Source organism: Eleutherodactylus coqui, chromosome 5, assembly GCF_035609145.1.
Source record: "Eleutherodactylus coqui strain aEleCoq1 chromosome 5, aEleCoq1.hap1, whole genome shotgun sequence".
Lineage (NCBI taxonomy): Eukaryota > Metazoa > Chordata > Amphibia > Anura > Eleutherodactylidae > Eleutherodactylus > Eleutherodactylus coqui.
In genome coordinates this window covers 14,846,963-14,866,507 of record NC_089841.1, presented here as the reverse complement: position 1 = coordinate 14,866,507, position 19,545 = coordinate 14,846,963, and the positions used below count along the sequence as shown (strand labels likewise).

General features: G+C 46.0%; 2 protein-coding genes and 1 long non-coding RNA gene across 3 annotated transcripts in view; 2 read left to right on the top strand and 1 right to left on the bottom strand.

The window, feature by feature from the left end:
* The window catches only part of LOC136629067 (zinc finger protein 585A-like), a 243,278-nt gene that overhangs the window by 136,339 nt on the left and 87,394 nt on the right, over nucleotides 1-19,545 (top strand). The gene's annotated exons all lie outside the window — the stretch shown is intronic.
* LOC136629024 (oocyte zinc finger protein XlCOF22-like) overlaps nucleotides 1-19,545 on the top strand; it is a 32,203-nt gene that overhangs the window by 5,830 nt on the left and 6,828 nt on the right. The window contains exon 2 of the mRNA XM_066605140.1: nucleotides 1,011-1,122. Within this exon, the coding sequence (XP_066461237.1) occupies nucleotides 1,045-1,122 (78 nt within the window). The 5' untranslated portion in view covers nucleotides 1,011-1,044. The remainder of the gene's footprint in view (nucleotides 1-1,010; nucleotides 1,123-19,545) is intronic.
* Nucleotides 11,647-19,283, bottom strand: LOC136629083 (uncharacterized). The gene is made up of 2 exons (XR_010792909.1): nucleotides 18,585-19,283; nucleotides 11,647-12,377 (listed from the first exon to the last, which is right to left on the bottom strand). It is a non-coding gene; the product is annotated as an uncharacterized lncRNA (long non-coding RNA).

The window sequence follows — 19,545 nt, the reverse complement described above, 5'->3', positions numbered from 1 at the left end:
ACCAGTTCCTACTCCACCCCAACATTATGAGCTTGAAGTAGAAAATGAAGAAAGTGTGGAAAAAGAAGAACCCAACAAGCCTTCCACATCCCATGACCCTGACCTTGAGGTAAAAAATGATACACCGCACAGAATGAGTCAAGCGGAATTGAGTGATATCATTCGAGACCTTGACTTGTTAAAGGAGAAGGCAGAACTTCTAGAGTCAAGACTACATCAATGGAATCTTCTCCAACGTGATGTCAGAGTCTCACAGTACAGGGAATGTCAGAGGGGTCTGCTTCTTTTTTTTGAGAAGGAAAAACAATCTGGTTGTTTGCTGCGACGTTAATGGCTTGATGAAATGTTTGAATTTGAACCATGATCCAACTGAATGGAGGTTATTCATAGATTCCTCCAAGCTTAGTTTGAAAGCTGTATTACTTCACATTGGCAAACCTCTTCCTTCTATTCCTGTTGGTCATGCAGGTCACATGAAGGAGACGTATGTAAACATGACAGTCCTCCTCGACTCAATCAAATATGCTGAGCACAAGTGGAAATTCTGTGGCGATCTAAAAGTAATCGCTGTACTCTTAGGAATGCAACTGGGGTCACTAAATACTGTTGCTTTTAATGTATGTGGAACAGTAGGGATAGGAAATCACATTACATTCGAGCGGACAGGCCTGCAAGAAATCTTGACCCTACTGAGAAAAACGTCGTTGCCGAGCCTCTCGTGGACCCAAAAGATGTTCTTGTTCCAATCCTTTATATAAAGTTGGGTTTAATTAAAAATTTTGTCAAACGTATGAACCAGGAAGGACGGGCATTTAAGTACTTAAGAGACAAATTTCCAGACAGCTTCGCCAGTGATGAAAGTTGGGAGGACAGTCAAACTGCGAAAAAGGTTATGTCCTAAGGGGTTAATATATCCTCAAATGCTTCCCTTTCATTCTCTCTAGTAATTTCAGTGTTTTACATGGGATTTATGTTTTTGTTTTTTACATTTTCATCCTCTTTCCATTTAGGCCTAAAGAATATAGGATCCTCTGCTGTTCAAAGATGGAGAAGGACAGAAATAAGACTGCGGAGAGTGTATTAAATCTCACCCTAGAGGTACTGTTCCAGCTTACTGGAGAGGTGAGAGATTCTGATGATGTCACATTACATCATTCTTATCTATGGTAATAACAGATGATGTCACTGGAGAGGGTAGAGATTCTGATGATGTCACGTTACATCATATCTATGGTAATAACAGATGATGTCACTGGAGAGGAGAGAGATTCTGATGTCACGTTACATCATTCTTATCTATGGTAATAACAGATGATGTCACTGGAGAGGGGAGAGATTCTGATGTCACATTACATCATTCTAATCTATGGTAATAACTAAGGATGAGCGAGCATACTCGCTAAAGCACTACTCGTCCGAGTAATGTGCTTTAGCCGAGTATCTCAGTGCTCGTCCTTGAAGATTCGGGTGCCACCGCGGAGCGGGGAGCTGCAGGGGAGAGCGGGGAGGAACGGAGGGGAGATCTTTCTCTCCCTCTCTCCCGCCCGCTCTCCCCTGCTCCCCGCCGGGACTCACCTGTCAGCCGCGGCGCTCCCCGAATCTTCAGGGACGAGCAGAGAGATATTCGGCTAAAGCACATTACTCGGACGAGTAGTGCTTTAGCGAGTATACTCGCTCATCCCTAGTAATAACAGATGATGTCACATATTACATCATTCTTATTTATGATTGTAACAGATGATATCACTGGAGAGGGGGAAATTCTAATTATGTCACATTACATTAACTTACCTTCCCCGCACTATTGAGGGAATAAATGAATGCAGGTTATCTATAAACACGGAGTTGGGGAGGGAACAGTTTCTTCCAAATACAAAAGCAAGCATCTCACCTGAATGCAACAGGGCAATCCTTTTTCAGTCTGCTGAAAGCAAGTGTGAAGCCTTGGCTAGCTGCAAGTCCAAGCAGCAAAGAATATACTTCAGGAAAAAGGATAGGTGGCCAGCTTCTTCGCACATTTTATTTCTTGACTGAATATTTATATTTAGCACATCAGACACATAAATAGAAGTGCATTGAATAATCAAGTTGCAACCCCTGTACTTTTTGTATTTAGAACAGAAAGAATTGTCGTGCCAAATTTCATGTTTGTAAGACACCGGGAAGTTAGAGAATTAGATTAAGTACATTACATGGGGGGTGGGGTGGGGGTGGGGGGGTTCAATACTTCTGCACTTAGCATTGCAATATCAAGTTGTGACCCCTTTACTTTTCCTATTTAGGACCTGAGTAATGCTCCTGCCAAATTTAATGTTTGTGTAACACATGGAAGTTAGAGAATTAGTGGCAAGTCAGTCAGTCAGTGAGGGTTTTCACCACTATATAGATATATTAAAATCTAGCGCAACAATGGTCCACAGGAATTACGTTCTAGGATAGTAAAGGAAGCAGCGGAGGTAATTGCTGAACCACTAACCATAATCTTTCAAAATACCTGGAGAACATGAAGTCCCAGAAGATTGGAAAAGGGCAAATGTCTCTATTTTCAAAAAAGGGAAGAAATTACAGACCTGTGAGTCTGATTTCCATATTGGGAAAGCTCTTTGAACACATTATTAAACAGCATGTATGCAAGTACTTGTAACAAACAAGCCATGCCAGACAAATCTAATTTCCTTCTAGGACAGTATCACCGACTGGGTTGATTAGGAAAATGCGATGGATATAGTATATCTTGACTTTAGTAAAGCATTTGACAAAGTATCTCATACCATATTTATTAAAAAAATTACCAAATATGGAATTGACAAGGCAACTGTTAGGTGGATTCACAACCACTCAAAGAATGGTCATAAATGGCTGCACATCCAAGTGGAAGAATGTATCAAGTGGGGTACCACAAGGCTCTGTCCTAGGCCCAATGGTGTTCAACACTTTTATAAATCATCTGTAGAAGGGAATTGATGGCAAACTGATCAAATTTACTGACAACACAAAGCTAGGAGGGATAGCTAACACTAGGGAAGAAAGAGCATTCAAAAAGATCTAGAAAAGCTTGCACAGTGGGCGGCGACTAACAGAATGGTATTTCATAAGGAAAATTGCAAAGTCCTACATCTAGGTAACTAAACTGTAAAAAAAAAACGCATACAGAATGGAAGGAATTGAGCTAAGTAACTTACCACATGTGAAAAAGACTTGGTTATATCAATAGCCCTTCACCTTATAGGCAGTATTAAAGCTGTATTTCATTGATACAATTAAACACTTGCCAGCAGTCCACCGTCAGGGCTGCTGGTTATGCTACTTTTGTTATTTTAAAATATAAATCTTTTAATTTGTATAGTGCCGACTTATTCCACAGCGCTTTCAGGTGATTTATTTATTTGTTACCCCCCACCAAGCTGGCTACTCCTTTTACTTACCTTGAAAAAATGAAAGGCCTTGAGCCACGTACCACCTACCATTTGGGGATTGAACTCGCAACCTTCAGGTTGTCAGCGAGAGCTTAGGACTGCATTTCTGCTGCCTTAGCACTCTGCACCACACAGGACTCTTTCATTTCTTATAACCTTATAGGTCGGGTTATTAAAACCCCTTCTTTTGCAGCTAGCATAGACAGCCTATTGGTTGTTAAGTGCTAGGGAGGTGGGTTTTAGGATTTTTTTAGTTCTGTTATGGATCTATTTGCTTTCATAACTTCAGTCGTTAGGGATTAACCATTGAGTTTTTTCCAATCTAAGAGATCTATGGGGTTACTGATAAACTGCGTCCTTCAGGGAAATGCATTGAACCAATGAAAGTAGGAATTTAATTGAATCATTGAATCTATGAACCAGCATACATGTGGGAACTGTGGCTATATATCCTAAATATTATTCTGGAGATGGTTTGAATATTAATGAGACTACTGTCTTTCTGTCTATATAGATTAGACTTCCTCTTTACAGACCCTCTTCTCTTATCCCTGGATGTTATTGTTAACAGGGAGATTTATGGTAAAAGGGTTCTTATTAGAGATGAGCGAGCACACTCGTCCGAGCTTGATGCTCGTTCGAGCATTAAGGTGTTCGAGATGCTCGTTACTCGAGACGAGCACCACACGGTACTTGAGTCAATTCCATTTCCTTCCCTGCATGTTTAGCGCCATTTTTTTAGCCAATGGACATGCAGGGAAGGCATTACCACTTCCTGCTGTGATGTGCCAGCCCTATCCAACCCCCTGCAGTGAGTGGCTGGCGAGATCAAGTGACCGCCCAGTACTTAAAGCGGTCCCGCCCGCGGCTCGCCTCAGACACACACTGGGAGAGCATAGGGAAAGTGCTGCTGCTTATTCAGGGATAGTGTTAGTGTAGGATCCTGTCCTCAAGAACCCCAACGGTCCTTCTTAGGGCCACATCTGACAATGTGCACAACTGTGTGGCTGGCTGGGAGCAGTTTTGCGCAATTTTTTTTTTTTTTTTTATCTCGGGCTGTGCAGGCTATTACAGCTATAGTGTTCTAAGTCTGCAGTCTGTAATACAGAGTATAGGGAAAGTGCTGCTGAGATAGGGACAGTGGTAGTGTAGAATCCTGTCTACAAGAACCCCAACGGTCCTTCTTAGGGCTACCTCTGACCCTGTGCATTTTACAGGTTGTCTGGTGGGAGTTGTAGTGTATCACTATTGCACAGCTAGCCCTTTTTGCAGCCTTCCGTATAATTTTTTTCTGGCTGCAGTTTGCGTTACAATACCGCTCTCAGCCTCAAAGTGTACGCCAATAATTCCATAATTATTTACACCGGTCTGTGTCTGCAGTGAACTTAACGCACAACATACGGCCACAGCCACTGATGGAGGGAAAGTCATATGCACACTATATAGCCTGTATTCTTTTTCAAAAAGAAAAAAAAAAGCTCCATAGTTGAGCTACCTCTGACCGTCTGAAATTTACAGGGTATCTAGTGGAAGTTGTAGTGCATCACTATTGCACAGCTAGGCCTGTTTGCAGCCTTCCGTATAATTTTTTTCTGGCTGCAGTTAGCGTTACAATACCGCTCTCAGCCTCAAACTGTACGCCAATAATTTCATTATTATTTACACCGTTCTGTGTCTGCTCTATTCGTAATCCACCATGCTGAGAGGTAGGTGTCGGGGACGAGGACGTGGACGCGGGCAAGCATGCGGAGGTCCAAGTGAGGGTGTGGGCACAGGCTGAGTTCCTGGTCCAGGTGAATCACAGCCGGCTGCTGCGGGATTAGGAGAGAGGCAAGTTTCTGGGGTCCCCAGCTTCATATCACAATTTATGGGTCCACGTGGTAGACCTTTATTACAAAGAGAGCAGTGTGAGCAGGTCCTGTCGTGGATGGCAGAAAATGCATCCAGCAATGTATCAACCACCCAGTCTTCTACGCAGTCCACTGCTGCAACTCTGAATCCTCTGGCTGCTCCTCCTCCTTCCTCCCAGCTTCCTCACTCCATGAAAATGACACATTCTGATGAGCCGGCAGACTCCCAGGAACTGTTCTCGGGTCTCTGCCTTGATTGGGAAAAAATGGTTCCTCTCTCACCTGAGGAGTTTGATGAGGCTGGGGACTTCTGGCAACTGTCTCAAGAACTTTCAGTGGGTGAGGAGGACGATGATGATGATGAGACCCAGTTGTCTATCAGTGAGGTAATAGTAAGGGCAGTAAGTCCGAGGGAGGAGCGCACAGAGGTTTCGTTGTAAGAGCAACTGGATGATGAGGTGACTGACCCCACCTAGGATGCTAAGCCAACTGAGGACAGGTCTTCATCGGGGGAGGCAAGTGCAGCAGCAGCAGGAAAGGTTGGAAGAGACAGTGGGGTGGCCAGGGGTAGAGGCAGGGCCAGACCGAAGAATCCCCCAACTGTTTCCCAAAGCACCCCCTCGCGCCAAGCCACCGAGCAGAGGCCTAGGTGTTCAAAGGTGTGGATGTTTTTCGGTGAGAGCGCGGACGACCGACTAACAGTGGTGTACAACTTCTGTCATGCCAAGATCAGCCGGGAAGCCACCACCACCAGCCTCACCAGCGTGCGCAGACATATGATGGCCAAGTACTGGTGGGCAGGGCCACTATATCTCCCTGACGGCACATTGGGTGAATTTGGTGGAGGCTTGGACCGAGTCAGAGCCTGGGACCGCACACGTCCCACCCACACCCAGAATAGCGGGTCCTTCCTAGGTTCGGGTATCTGTGGTGGTCTATGCCACCTCCTCTAAACCCTCCTCCTACGCAACCACTACTTCTCAATTAAGAAATGTGAGCAGCACGTCGCCAGCAGTCGGTGTGGCGCGGCGAGGCAGCACAGCGGTGGGCAAGCGTCAGCAGGCCGTGCTGAAACTATTCAGCTTAGGTGACAAGAGGCACACGGCCCCCGAACTGTTGCAGGGTCTGACAGAGCAGATCGACCTCTGGCTTTCGCCGCTGAGCCTCCAACCGGGCATGGTCATGTGTGACAACGGCCGTAACCTGGTGGCGGCTCTGCAGTTCGGCAGCCTCACACGTGCCATGCCTGGCCCACGTCTTCAATCTGGTGGTTCAGTGGTTTCTGAAAAACTACCTGCACTTATCTGACCTGCTCGGCAAGGTGCGCCACATCTACGCACATTTCCGCAAGTCCACCAAGGACGCTGCCACCCTGAGGACCCTGCAACATCGGTTTAATCTGCCAGAGCACTGACTGCTGTGCGACGTGCTCACACGGTGGAATTCTATGCTGCACATGTTGGCCAGGCTCTATGAGCAGCGTAGAACAATAGTGGAATACCAACTCCAACATGGGCGGCTTAGTGGTAGTCAGCCTCCCCAATTCTTTACCAAGAGTGGGCCTGGATGGCAGACATCTGCCAGGTCCTTGGAAACTTTGAGGAGTCTACCCAGATGGTGAGCAGCGGTGACGCTGCAATCATTAGCGTTACTATCCCGCTGCTATGCTTGCTGAGAAGTTCGCTGCAAGGCATAAAGGCCGGCGCTTTGAGGCTGGAACAGGAGACGGGGGATGACAGTATGTCGCTTGATAGCCAGACCACCCTCATGTCTTTATCTCAGCGCGTTTTGGAGGAGGAGCAGGAGGAGGGGGAAGAGACAGCTGGGCACACTGCAGAGGGTACCCATGCTGCTTGCCTCTCATCTGTTCAGCGTGTATGGGCTGATGAGGAGGAGGAGGAGGATCCTGAAAGTCATCTTGCTAGCTAGGACAGCCATGTCTTGCGTACTGGAACCCTGGCACACATGGCTGACTTCATGTTAGGCTGCCTTTGTCGCGACCCTCGCGTTAGACGGTATTCTGGCCAACACGGATTACTGGGTGTACACCCTTCTCGACCCACGGTACAAGGAGAAACTTTCCACTCTCATTCCAGAACAGGAAAGGGGTACGAGAGTGATGCAATACCAAAGGGCCCTGGTGGACAAAGTGATACTAAACTTCCCATCTGACAGCGCTAGCGGCAGAAGGCGCAGTTCCGAGGGCCAAGTAGCAGGGGAGGCGCGGAGATCAGGCAGCATGTTCAGCGCAGCAGGGGAACACTCTCCAAGGCCTTTGCCAGCTTTATGGCTCTCCAGCAAGACTGTGTCACCACTCCCCAGTCAAGGCTCAGTCGGAGGGAGCACTGTAAAAAGATGGTGAGGGAGTAAGTAGCCGATCGTACCATCATCCTCTGCTCCATACAACTATTGGGTGTCAAAGCTGGACACGTGGCACGAACTTGCGCTATATGCCCAAGAGGTGCTGGCTTGCCCTGCCGCTAGCGTCTTGTCAGAGAGGGTGTTTAGTGCAGCTGGGGGAATCATCACGGATAAGTGTACCCACCTGTCAACTGCCAGTGCCGACAAGCTTACACTCATAAAGATGAACAAAGCCTGGATTTCCCCAGACTTCTCTTCTCCACCGGCGGAGAGCAGTGGAACCAAAGATTCTTTTCACTGCAACCACAGATAAAAGCACTCTTCTCTATCACCGGAAAAAAAGGGGCATTTAGCTTTGTCAATCTGTCTCTGATATTAGTCCTCCTCCTGCTACTCCTCCTCCAGAAACAATGTCATCGTGCTGAACTGCCAATTTTTCTGCATCCCAAAAGGCTCATCTAACAATGTTTTTACAATTTTTAAAAGTTTCAAAAGTATTGATACTTTAGCATGAACCAATTTTTTTCACAGGGCTGCCTCCAGGCTCTGTTACAAATTAAGCAACAGCGAGCTGTATCTTTCAAAAAATATTTATGGGTTTCACCTGCCCTCTCGGTTGATAAATTTTTCAGAGGTACACTTGTACTCTTGGTACACTAATTTTTCGGGCCCACGCCTACACTCTTATCCAACTAATTTTTCCGGCCTTCGTCTACACTCATGGTACCCCAATGTTTCAGAGGTTGGCCTATACTATTACTACAAAAATTTTACTGGGGTCTGCCTGCCTATACTTCTGCTACAAGATTGTTACAGGGGTCTGTCTATACTTCTGTCACGTAAATTATACAGGGGTCTGCCTATACTGCTGCTCCATAAATGTTACAGGGGTCTGCCTATATTTCTGCCACGTAAATGTTACAGGGGTCTGCCTATACTGCTGCTCCATAAATGTTACAGGGGTCTGCCTATACTGCTGCTCCATAAATGTTACAGGGGTCTGCCTATACTGCTGCTCCATAAATGTTACAGGCGTCTGCCTATACTGCTGCTCCATAAATGTTAGTGGTCTGCCTATACTTCTGCCACGTAAATGTTACAGGGGTCTGCCTATACTTCTACTACAGAAATGTTACTGGGGTCTGCCTATACCTATACTACAGAAATGGTGCTGGGGTCTGCCTATACTGCTGCCACGTAAATGTTACAGGAGTCTGCCTATACTTCTACTACAGAAATGGTGCTAGGGTCAGCCTATACTGCTGCTACATAAATGTTACTGTGGTCTGCCTATACTTTTGCCACGTAAATGTTACAGGGGTCTGCCTATACTGCTGCTACAGAAATGCTACAGGGGTCTGCCTATGCTGCTGCCACGTAAATGTTACAGGGGTCTGCCTATACTTCTACAACAGAAATGGTACTGGGGTCTGCCTAAACTCCTGCTACCGAAATGTTACAGGGGTCTGCCTATACTTCTGCCACGTAAATGTTACAGGGATCTGCCTATACTGCTGCTCCATAAATGTTACAGGGGTCTGCCTATACTTCTGCCACGTTAACGTTACAGGGGTCAGCCTATACTGCTGCTCCATAAATGTTACAGGGGACCGCCTATACTTCTACTACAGAAGTGGTGCTGGGGTCTGCCTATACTGCTGTTACAGAAGTGGTGCTGGGGTCTGCCTATACTGCTGCTACAAAAATGGGGGTCTACCTGTACTTCTGCCACATAAATGTTACAGGGGTCTGCCTATACTACTGCTACAGAAATGTTACAGGGGTCTACTATACTGCTGCCACGTGAATGTTACAGGGGTCTGCCTATACTTCTACAACAGAAATGGTACTGGGGTCTGCCTATACTCCTGCTACCGAAATGTTACAGGGCTCTGCCTATACTGCTGTTTTATAAATGTTACAGGGGTCTGCCTATACTTCTACTACAGAAATGTTACTGGGGTCTGCCAATAGAGGAAAGCAGGTTTCATCACCAACATAGAAAGGGATTCTTTACTGTAAGAGCAGTTAGACTGTGGAACTCTCTGCCTGAGGACGTGGTGATGGTAAAATCAATAGAGGAGTTTAAAAGGGGACTTGATGTCTTTCTGGCGAGGAAGGATATTACAGGATATAAATCTTAGGTTAATTGTTAATCCGGATATACAGGCAGGTAGGAACCATTAGGGGTTGATCCAGGGAACAGACTAATTGCCATTAGGGAGTCGGGAAGGAATTTTTTTCTCCAAAAGGGCTAATTGGCTTCTGCTCTTGGGTTTTTTTTTTTGCCTTCCTCTGGATTAACACAGGAGGATAGAAGGCTGGACTAGATGGACATTGTCTTCATTCGGCCTAACAAACTATGTTACTATGTAATACTTCTACTACAGAAATGGTGCTGGGGTCTGCCTATACTGCTTCCACTTAAATGTTACAGGGGTCTGCCTATACTGCTGCTACAGAAATGTTAGAGGGGTCTGCCTAAACTGCTGCTACAGAAATGTTACTGGGGTCTGCCTATACTTCTACTACAGAAATGGTGCTGGGGTCTACCTAGACTGCTGCCAAGTAAATGTTACAGGGGTCTGCCTATACTGCTGCTCCATAAATGTTACAGGGGTCTGCCTATATATCTGCCACATAAATGTTACAGGGGTCTGCCTATACTTCTACTACAGAAATGTTACAGGGGTCTGCCTATACTTCTACTACAGAAATGTTACTGGGGTCTGCCTATACTTCTACTACAGAAGTGGTGCTGGGGTCTGCCTATACTGCTGCTACAGAAATGATACTGGGGTCTGCTTATACTGCTGCTACATAAATGTTACTGGGGTCTGCCCATAAATCTGCCACGTAAATGCTACAGGTGTCTGCCTATACTTCTACAACAGAAATGGAACTGGGGTCTGCCTATAGTCCTGCTACCAAATTGTTACAGGGGTCTGCCTATACCTGTACTACAGAAATGGTACTGGGGTCTGCCTATACTACTGCAATCAAAATGTTATTGTGGTCTGCTTATACCTATTCCACTGGAATGTTACAGGGGTTTCTTTATACTATGGGTGCACACAGACTTCCCAACGCGGTGTTACCTATCTGGCCCAAAAACACTCACTGACTAGGGCATCAATTGTGGGCCGAGGCCAATATGTATTTTCTCTCGTGTTGCCACAGTTCTCTGAGAAACTCGTTTGGGCCACAGAAGAGGAGCGTTACTGCCTTAATGAGACGTTCACAGCTGAACTAGCATCGAAGTCCGCTTCATGCCCGCGATTGCTGAGGGTTTGTGCAGAGGCCTATGTACTCGGCGCAGTGAAAGTCTGCCATGTTTGGGCACTCTGATTTCTTCATGGTTCATGTCTTGGGTCGCCTAGGACCCACCAATGCTGTGGGTGCACACAGATTTCCCATAGCGGTGTTTTACCTGTCTGGCACAAAGTCACTGACTGACTTGGGTAGGGTGCAGAGTGCAGATGGTTTTACCCTTGCGGTGTCGATTGAGCTATCCGACACCAACACAGAATGAATAGTGTGAGAGGACCCAGATTGCCCGTTGGTATGTAACTCGCGGTACCTTGGGTACCACAGTGTGTTTGCTCGGACCAAGCCAGACCAAGGGCCTGCTCACATACTTCCCACACAGGCTACAGTGGGTCCTGGTCATGGTTTCTTGGCCTTGTAAGGCCACCTCCTCCTCCTGCTTGGGGTCAGGGGATCAGCACTGGGCATCATTTATTTGCTCTCGTGTTACCACAGTTATCTGATTTGGGCCAAAGAAGAGGATCATTACTGCATCAATGAGACGTTCAATGCTCTGCTAGCATCGAAGTCCGCTTCATGCCCGCGATTGCTGAGGGTGTGCGCTGAGGCCTATGTCCTGGGGGAACTGCAACTGCGTCAGGTTGGGCATGTGATCTGGATTATGATTTCTCCAGCAGGCTTTGGGGTATTTTGTCGCTTTCCGAATTGAGTATCGTGTGCACACATCGTCGACCAGAATCAGACACAAATGCTTGTCTAAAACCGGGAGAGTCTCTACACTGTGTAGAGGCTCAGGCTTTTTATTATAACACATGACAACCGCCCTTCAATGGGCGTGCAACAGATTACATCAGTAACATATAAGATTCTCATTTGTTGGATCATATAGAATCCCCCACCTCTCTGCCCACCCCCTTCCAAGTGTTGAGGCAGCATGGACTTTTGTCCTAGCTGAAGTCATCTCCCTGTAGTGATGAATCATTGTTTACCTAGCTTCAGGATGAGAGTGGAAGGGGGCCTAGGTAAACACTCAGTATTAAACACAGGATATACACGACACTATGGCCCTTTAACTCTTAGAAACTGGTTGAGCAACTTCTATGTACTTAGAGCAAATACATCACCCATCCATTGGCTAGCAAATACCATGATTAGATTGTGTGTGTCCTTTAAACTCTTGAGCTAAAAGTCATTACAACAGCAAAATACATTTGGGTTATATTAATCGATAGACATTTTATAATAGCAATCATCATGTCTATCACAATCCCCCCTTAAAATGTCTATCCTCTAATTCTCTATCTAATTTTCACAGTTTTCTGCGCCTATAACTGGAGCGCGTTGAAGGTTCGTTTTAGGGTCTTCAAGGGGGTGTAGGACTTGTCCACTCCTTCTGGGGATGCATTCAGCAAACTCATGGTGGGGGCGGCTTTTCCAGCATCAGTTTCACAGGTCTCTCTGACACAGGGGATAACACAGCAGACTAGAACAGAAAAGGTAACCATCAGTTCACATACAACAGCGACGCCCGTCTGTGCCAGGATCCTTTACCACCCGCTCATCCATGGCGAGTGCTGGTCCCAAAAGTTAGCTCTTTTTAGTTAGTGCGGTCAGCTTCTTAATGACAACTGCGTCTTTACCCGCGGGTCACGTGTCGTCTAGGATGTAGGTACAACAAGTCTCCCCTATCATCTTACAGACACTCCCCTTTTTAGCTAAAGTCATATCTAAGGTCACTCTATTTTTTAAAAAAGTCATAGTCGAGGTAGGTCCTATTGATCGACTAGTCCCTATAAGGCGTCTCTAGTATAATTTATAAACCACTGCTAATTATAATAAACATAATTAATCCAGTCAACATTTATTTACCATAATGATCAGGAAAATGGACTTGATTCTAGTTTTAACTTGGTCTCTAATTTTTAAAACTTGTCAGGTACCCCCCTTGGCTATCCTATGACGTCAATTTATACGTGTAGATCAAAACTACCACCAGGGGTCTCTCTTCTCGCTCTAGCATAAAGTAGTGTGCACAGGCACGCACGGTGTGGGACTCCCTAATCTTCACCCACACCAATGTCCCTCCTGGAGATAGTCCTAATGGTGAACACGTCCAAGTCGCCTCACCCTTGCGTCAGGGTTTTCCCACTGCCCGTAAGTCCCTACTCCTAGGAGGGGGGGATCCCTACCTCACCTCAGAGGGAGGCCATGGATTCCCTGGGCTCATTTCCGGGCATCCATACCCTCTATCTGTACAAGTTAACACCCCACAGGGTGTGCCCTCGCCGGAACCTAAGGTCTTCTGCACTATCCCTTGGCAAATGGGAATTCCACTGACAATCCATCTTAGGAGATCGGGGCAGGCGCAGTACTAGTACATTTCTCCTTTTCTTTGGTAGCGTACGTGGTTGGCATTATCAGAACTGGCTCTTCATCTTTTTCAAACAAGGGAAACGTTAGTGTCTGACAGGATGTGGAGGAGCATAAGGGCTTTACTAAGGCACACTCCCCTGTCCAATTACCCTCCAGGCGGGTCCTCTACCTCATGTCTCCACAAAGCCAGTAAACGTCTCCTAAGGACTGGACCTGATTCTGCATCTATTCCCCTCCTATCATACTGTAGGAGGAGCAATACCCGTTAGTGAGTTTCCCAAAAATCTCCCTCCACCCTGCCTATTTGCCTGGCAGGTGTAGTTTCCAGGGTAGTCAGTAATACTCTCTCCGGTGCAAAACACTTAAGTAGTTATAGAGTATTCCTTCTTCCATTTCTCACGGACAGTGTAATTAGCGGAAATGTTCGTGAAGAGACTAATAAACCACTCTTCAGCATCTACAGGGAGATTTAGGGGGACCATCCCCGAGTGTGGTAGGGCACTACCGCACACGCAACAGTTAGACTTGTTGCTCCTGTTAGCATTGTACCTCATCAACTCCAACCAGAGATTCTGGTCAGAGTAGCCAGTCGCTACTGTCAAGGTGTCCTCAAAAGGTAGGGTCGGCTATGATCATCATGTTCGTCAAGGTCTTTATCTTACGGCGGAGGGGGTTAATTATGGGCACGGGACTAAGTGAAGGCTTCCATTCGGCTGCATCTACCATATCCCTCATTTTAAACTTCCCTAAGGGATCTGTCCTCCCGTACCGGTATGTCCCCAGACTATAAGTCTCCCCCGTCCCCCGGTCTTGGATCTCCCATGGTTAGTGTAACAACCGCATTAAAACCAAGCAACATACTAAGTTCAGCCTTCCAATACCTGCTGTCCTTATTATTCTCAAGGAGGGTTATACGACTAATTAGGGATTTCCCGCTCTTATTTTTCTTATTTAAGGCACTTCGCGGTTTATAGGACTAGTCTGTTCCTGCGTTCCATCCCACTAATCCCCAATAACGGCAGTCTTCTCCCCAGACGTTATCAGTGGCACGAACATATTGTATTCCCCGGGTATATGAGTCATATAACCAGCTGGACTGAGCTAAATCTGGCCTGCGGTGGGATCTTGTGCTTAGACACGGGACCACAGTACAATAGTCGAAGGAATATGCGGCTACTTGAGCATTGGACGAGTTATACTAGAAGGTAACCATACCTTCATATTCTTCCGACTAAGGATTCCAGTTGCCACCCTCCTCTCTCACTAGCCCTAACCAGAGTAATGTCTTTGGCACAACTAAGATTGGTCTCCCGAATCTGAAGCTTTCTTACAGTATAAAGCATGGATCCATGTAAGTCTTTCGGCTAGTTTCACAGCTGTGGCAGTAGTCAGAAGCACCTGGTAGGGGCCATCAAATCGGGGCTCAAGAGGGTGCTTCCTGAGGAACTTCTTGACGCACACCCAATCCCCAGGCTGCAAGATATGTGTCCCAGTGTCTGCCTCTGAGTCTGGAAGAGAACACCTGTGCATAGGCTTTGGTTAGTTCTTTAACAACGGAAATCACATACTTAGTCAACACATCAGATTGTAATTGTAACTACTGAGGATAGTAACGACCTAGCCTTGGGGCTAGCCCAAACAATCTCGTAGGGAGATAATGTATAATCCCCCCTGGGTTCATATCTAATGACAGTCTTTCCAAAGTGGCATCATTTTTAAGTATCTTACTTTTTAGCGTGCCACTACGTCTCTCCACCTTTCCACTACACTAAAGGTGGTACAGTATGTAAAAGGCCTGGGATACACCCAGAGCAGACATGACATGTTACATTCACCTGCGAAGTTTATACCTCTGTCTGACTCTGAATCACTTCTGGTACCCCATATTCACAGTTTACCTCATTCATGAGCTTCTTTGCGGTTACCTACTTGTTTACCTTGGTAACAGGGTCGGCCTCCAACCTGCAAAGACATCAACAACAACAAGCACGTAGTCATACTTCCCAACAAGTGGGAGCTGAACGTAGTCAATTTGCGATCCCTGAAATGGGTAGAGTGGTCCCGGCAAGTGTGATGTGGCAAATTTACTTCTGCCCTGACTCACCTATGGCATAGATCATGCTAAACCGGACAAATGATGCAGCAGCTACAGAGAACCCAGAAGTCGCCCAACCTCTTTCAAGCGTCGTCGTCAGTGCTGCTTTACTAGGTGGGTCTTTGCGTCCATCAGCTGGGCCATCATGGGATACAGGAACTGTGGTGGGCAAGTGCTGTTGACCGTTCACCACACGCTGTCCTGTTTCTGCTGCTCCCATATTAGTCCATTTATTCTTTTCTTCCTTGCTGGCTTGTAACTGTAAAAGTCTTTTAGCATATCAAAGTCCAAAGTTTTTGTCAATGTCCAAAGTTTTTTACCACTGACTCATGCTGTCAGTATCTTTCTTCTTTCTTCCATGGCTTGAGGGCCGCTGCCTTTGCTGCGCTGTCAGCGAGGGTGTCGTCTCTCGCCTCTCCAGTGTAGGAATCGGTGCGAACTCCCAACTCTGTCAGGTAGAAGCAGGGCCTCCATGCGACTCTGTACCGCTGCACCATTCTCAATTGGTTGTCCTGTTGAGGTAAAAACTGTCTGGCCTTCCATATTGGGCCGTAATCATGAGCTATGCCAAATGCATACCAGGAGTCAGTGTAGAGGGTTGCCGTCTTACCTCTCGCCACTCTACACGCCTCAGTGAGGGCCTTCAATTCCGCTTCTTGTACTGTGACATGCGGAGGCAGAGCTTCTGCTTCTAGGACATCTTGTTGTGTGACCACTGCATATCCGATGTGGAGTCATCAGTCCTCACCCTGGTACCATCTGCAAAAAGCTCAACATATGCATTATCAACAGAGGTTCTGATAACTGTTTGCATACCTGCAGTTTCTTACCGAATTAGTACTAAATAATCGTGCTGATGTTCTATTTCACATGGCTCGGAATCTTGTTATCTTATTCCATTTATTTATTTATTTTTTTCAAACCCAATAGCTGATCTACAACACCTAGATCATCTATGGCCCAGATCACCTCTGCCTCCCCCCTTTTGAAGCGGAATACTCAATGGAAAAAGAGTCATTGCGTTCAAACTAGTAAACCAAGAGGCACAAAAACAAGCACTTTGTAGGTCAAGGTGACATTGTATACAGCGAAGTCTGAGCGAAAATCTCCTTACAAAAAAAAAATGTTGTTTTTTTTATTTCAGGTCGCAGTTAGCATTTTTTACCACAAGGGGGCGCCACACAATTCAAATTTTACGTCACCCAGTGTAATAGTATTTCAGGGTATGGCCAGCGTTTAGCTTTTACTCTCCTGTCGGAATATAATTATAGCTTCAGTGTAGACTGACACTAGAATATACCAAAGACTTAAAGAAAAACTAAAGAATACGGATGAATTAACATCCTACTCTGGGCAATTCAGTCCCTCTTTCTTCACATAAAAAGTAAAATTACTTCACCAAATTGCATGAAAAAGTTTGCTGGGTGACTATAGGGAAATTATTTCATCTGTAGGAGCCTTCCATAACATCATCGGTCTGAGTATCCATTGGAGAAGCGGGCAGTGGAAAACAGAGCCCCTGGGAACATGAGAGAGCGTCCCCTGTCATGTATTCCTGGTCTCTGCCCCCCATGCATCAACTCCAATCTTCCATGCACTATAAACCAGCTTAGTCATCTACTATGTCCCAAGCTGCATCTCCACAAAGGTTTGTTTCCCTGAACTTATCACACATCCAAAGTGGCCACATCTTGGAGTGTAACAAAGTCTGGTCAAACAAAACCTTACTTCAGACAATCATGATGTTAGCACTGGATACAGTGGCATTGGGAAATATAGGCCTCCCAAGTGCAGCAAAATGGCTGCCAGAGGCAGAAAGGGGCGGGGCTACAAATCTCCCAGGTGAGGCAAAATGGCCGCTGGAGGACCGGGCGGGCCAGGGGCAGCAGCACTTCCAGGCGAGGCAAGATGGCCGCTGGAGGAGGAAGGGGCGGGGCCAGGTCCTGTCCCGGATGGGGAGGGACCGGAAGTAACATCACACACCCTGAAAGTGAGCACATGGGGGGAAGTAACTTCAGGGTGGGGGCAGGCCTCACTACATTTACTGCAGAGTCACACTATGTTGGATTGTAAACATTGCAAGCACGGCCGCCATTACAGGGAGGGGCTGTAGTCAACACAAAGACATTACATTGTTCATAAGCAATACACATACCCCCCTACATGCTTTCTCCTCTTCAATCTCTCAACTACGTTATACCTCCTCCTAGCAATCTAAAAACACCTTTCTTCCTGCTAGGCTTCCTGCTCATCTTCTGAAAACTTTCTGCAGTCTATCTTATCTGTCTATAACCTGGCATTTCTTTCTGCAACTTTTCCTGGTCCTTTCCCATTGTTCAGTAACCAAATCACAAGCTCTATGACCTTTGTCCTTGCTCACTTTGCTCAACTCTATTCTATTCGAAGACACAGTAGTGTTTCTCTTGTAAAATCTGCTTTCTTAAAATTCTTCCCATATAACCTCTCTTTCCCACTCAGAATTATAATGCACATTAATTCTACAAAACACAGGGAATGACAAAGTAAACAGAAAGGGTTAATTGGAAAAAGCTTTCAGTTCACTCTTATCAGCAGCCCTCCCCCCAACAATAAACACTGCACATTCTTTCTATAGTACCAGACAGACGGGATTACTGGAGAATACCCACAACGGCTCAGGGTATATATATATCTCATCTACCTTTATATCAACCCAAGGTCTACTAGCAATTCCGAAGAGCACTTCCTGTACACGTCCTAGACAGGACATTTTAGCTATACACAGAGACTGACGATTATTTTCAATGACCAAGAGTTTTCTGGAGCCAGCCGTCACACCACGGCTATACTTCATACCTTTTCACATATGAGAACATAACACGCTCAATCATAAAAGGTAAATATACGTATCATAAATCTTCCTAACCTCACACTAGTTTTACCTAGGAGCACGTGTCACTGGCGTGTTCCCTCAGACTTAAACAGCCGAGTCCGCCCTTCTGACACATTAACCGTCACAGAATTTATCTCTTGGTCTTGTATAAACAATTTTTAACCGTCTCAGACACAACAGCATACACAGTGTACAAAATACCCCTAGACAGGTAACGTGGTGGTTTTTCCGAGTGGACAGAACTAGAGTTATTACCTGTCTTTCAGTGAAGGTCCAGTCTGGATCAGGAACAGGCAGAAAAGCAGTCAGAACCCAGCTCACATCGGTAGATTTACATAAAGCAATCTTACCGTGTTCTGTAGATTTTCGGGCCCCTGAGTTCTGCGTGCCATCTGCCGATCTCTGTACGTTCCAGGCTGTGACCTCACAGATCCACTCGCTCACCCAGGGACTCCACTGATCTGGATTATGATTTCTCCAGCAGGCTTTGGGGTATTTTGTCGCTTTCCGAATTGAGTATCGTGTGCACACATCGTCGACCAGAATCAGACACAAATGCTTGTCTAAAACCGGGAGAGTCTCTACACTGTGTAGAGGCTCAGGCTTTTTATTATAACACATGACAACCGCCCTTCAATGGGCGTGCAACAGATTACATCAGTAACATATAAGATTCTCATTTGTTGGATCATATAGAATCCCCCACCTCTCTGCCCACCCCCTTCCAAGTGTTGAGGCAGCATGGACTTTTGTCCTAGCTGAAGTCATCTCCCTGTAGTGATGAATCATTGTTTACCTAGCTTCAGGATGAGAGTGGAAGGGGGCCTAGGTAAACACTCAGTATTAAACACAGGATATACACGACACTATGGCCCTTTAACTCTTAGAAACTGGTTGAGCAACTTCTATGTACTTAGAGCAAATACATCACCCATCCATTGGCTAGCAAATACCATGATTAGATTGTGTGTGTCCTTTAAACTCTTGAGCTAAAAGTCATTACAACAGCAAAATACATTTGGGTTATATTAATCGATAGACATTTTATAATAGCAATCATCATGTCTATCACACATGTGGAACTTTTTCCTGGCTAATCCAGTCATTGGAGCAGTGAAAGAAAACGTAACTGATTTACTGAGACCTTTGCAGCTGAACTAGCATCGAAGTCTGCTTCATGCCTACGATTGCTGAGGGTTTGTGCAGAGGCCTGTGTCCTCGGTAAAGTGAAAGTCTGCCATGTTTGGGCACTTTGATTTCTTCATGGTTCATGTCTTGGTTCGCCTAGGACTCACCTATGCTGTGGGTGCA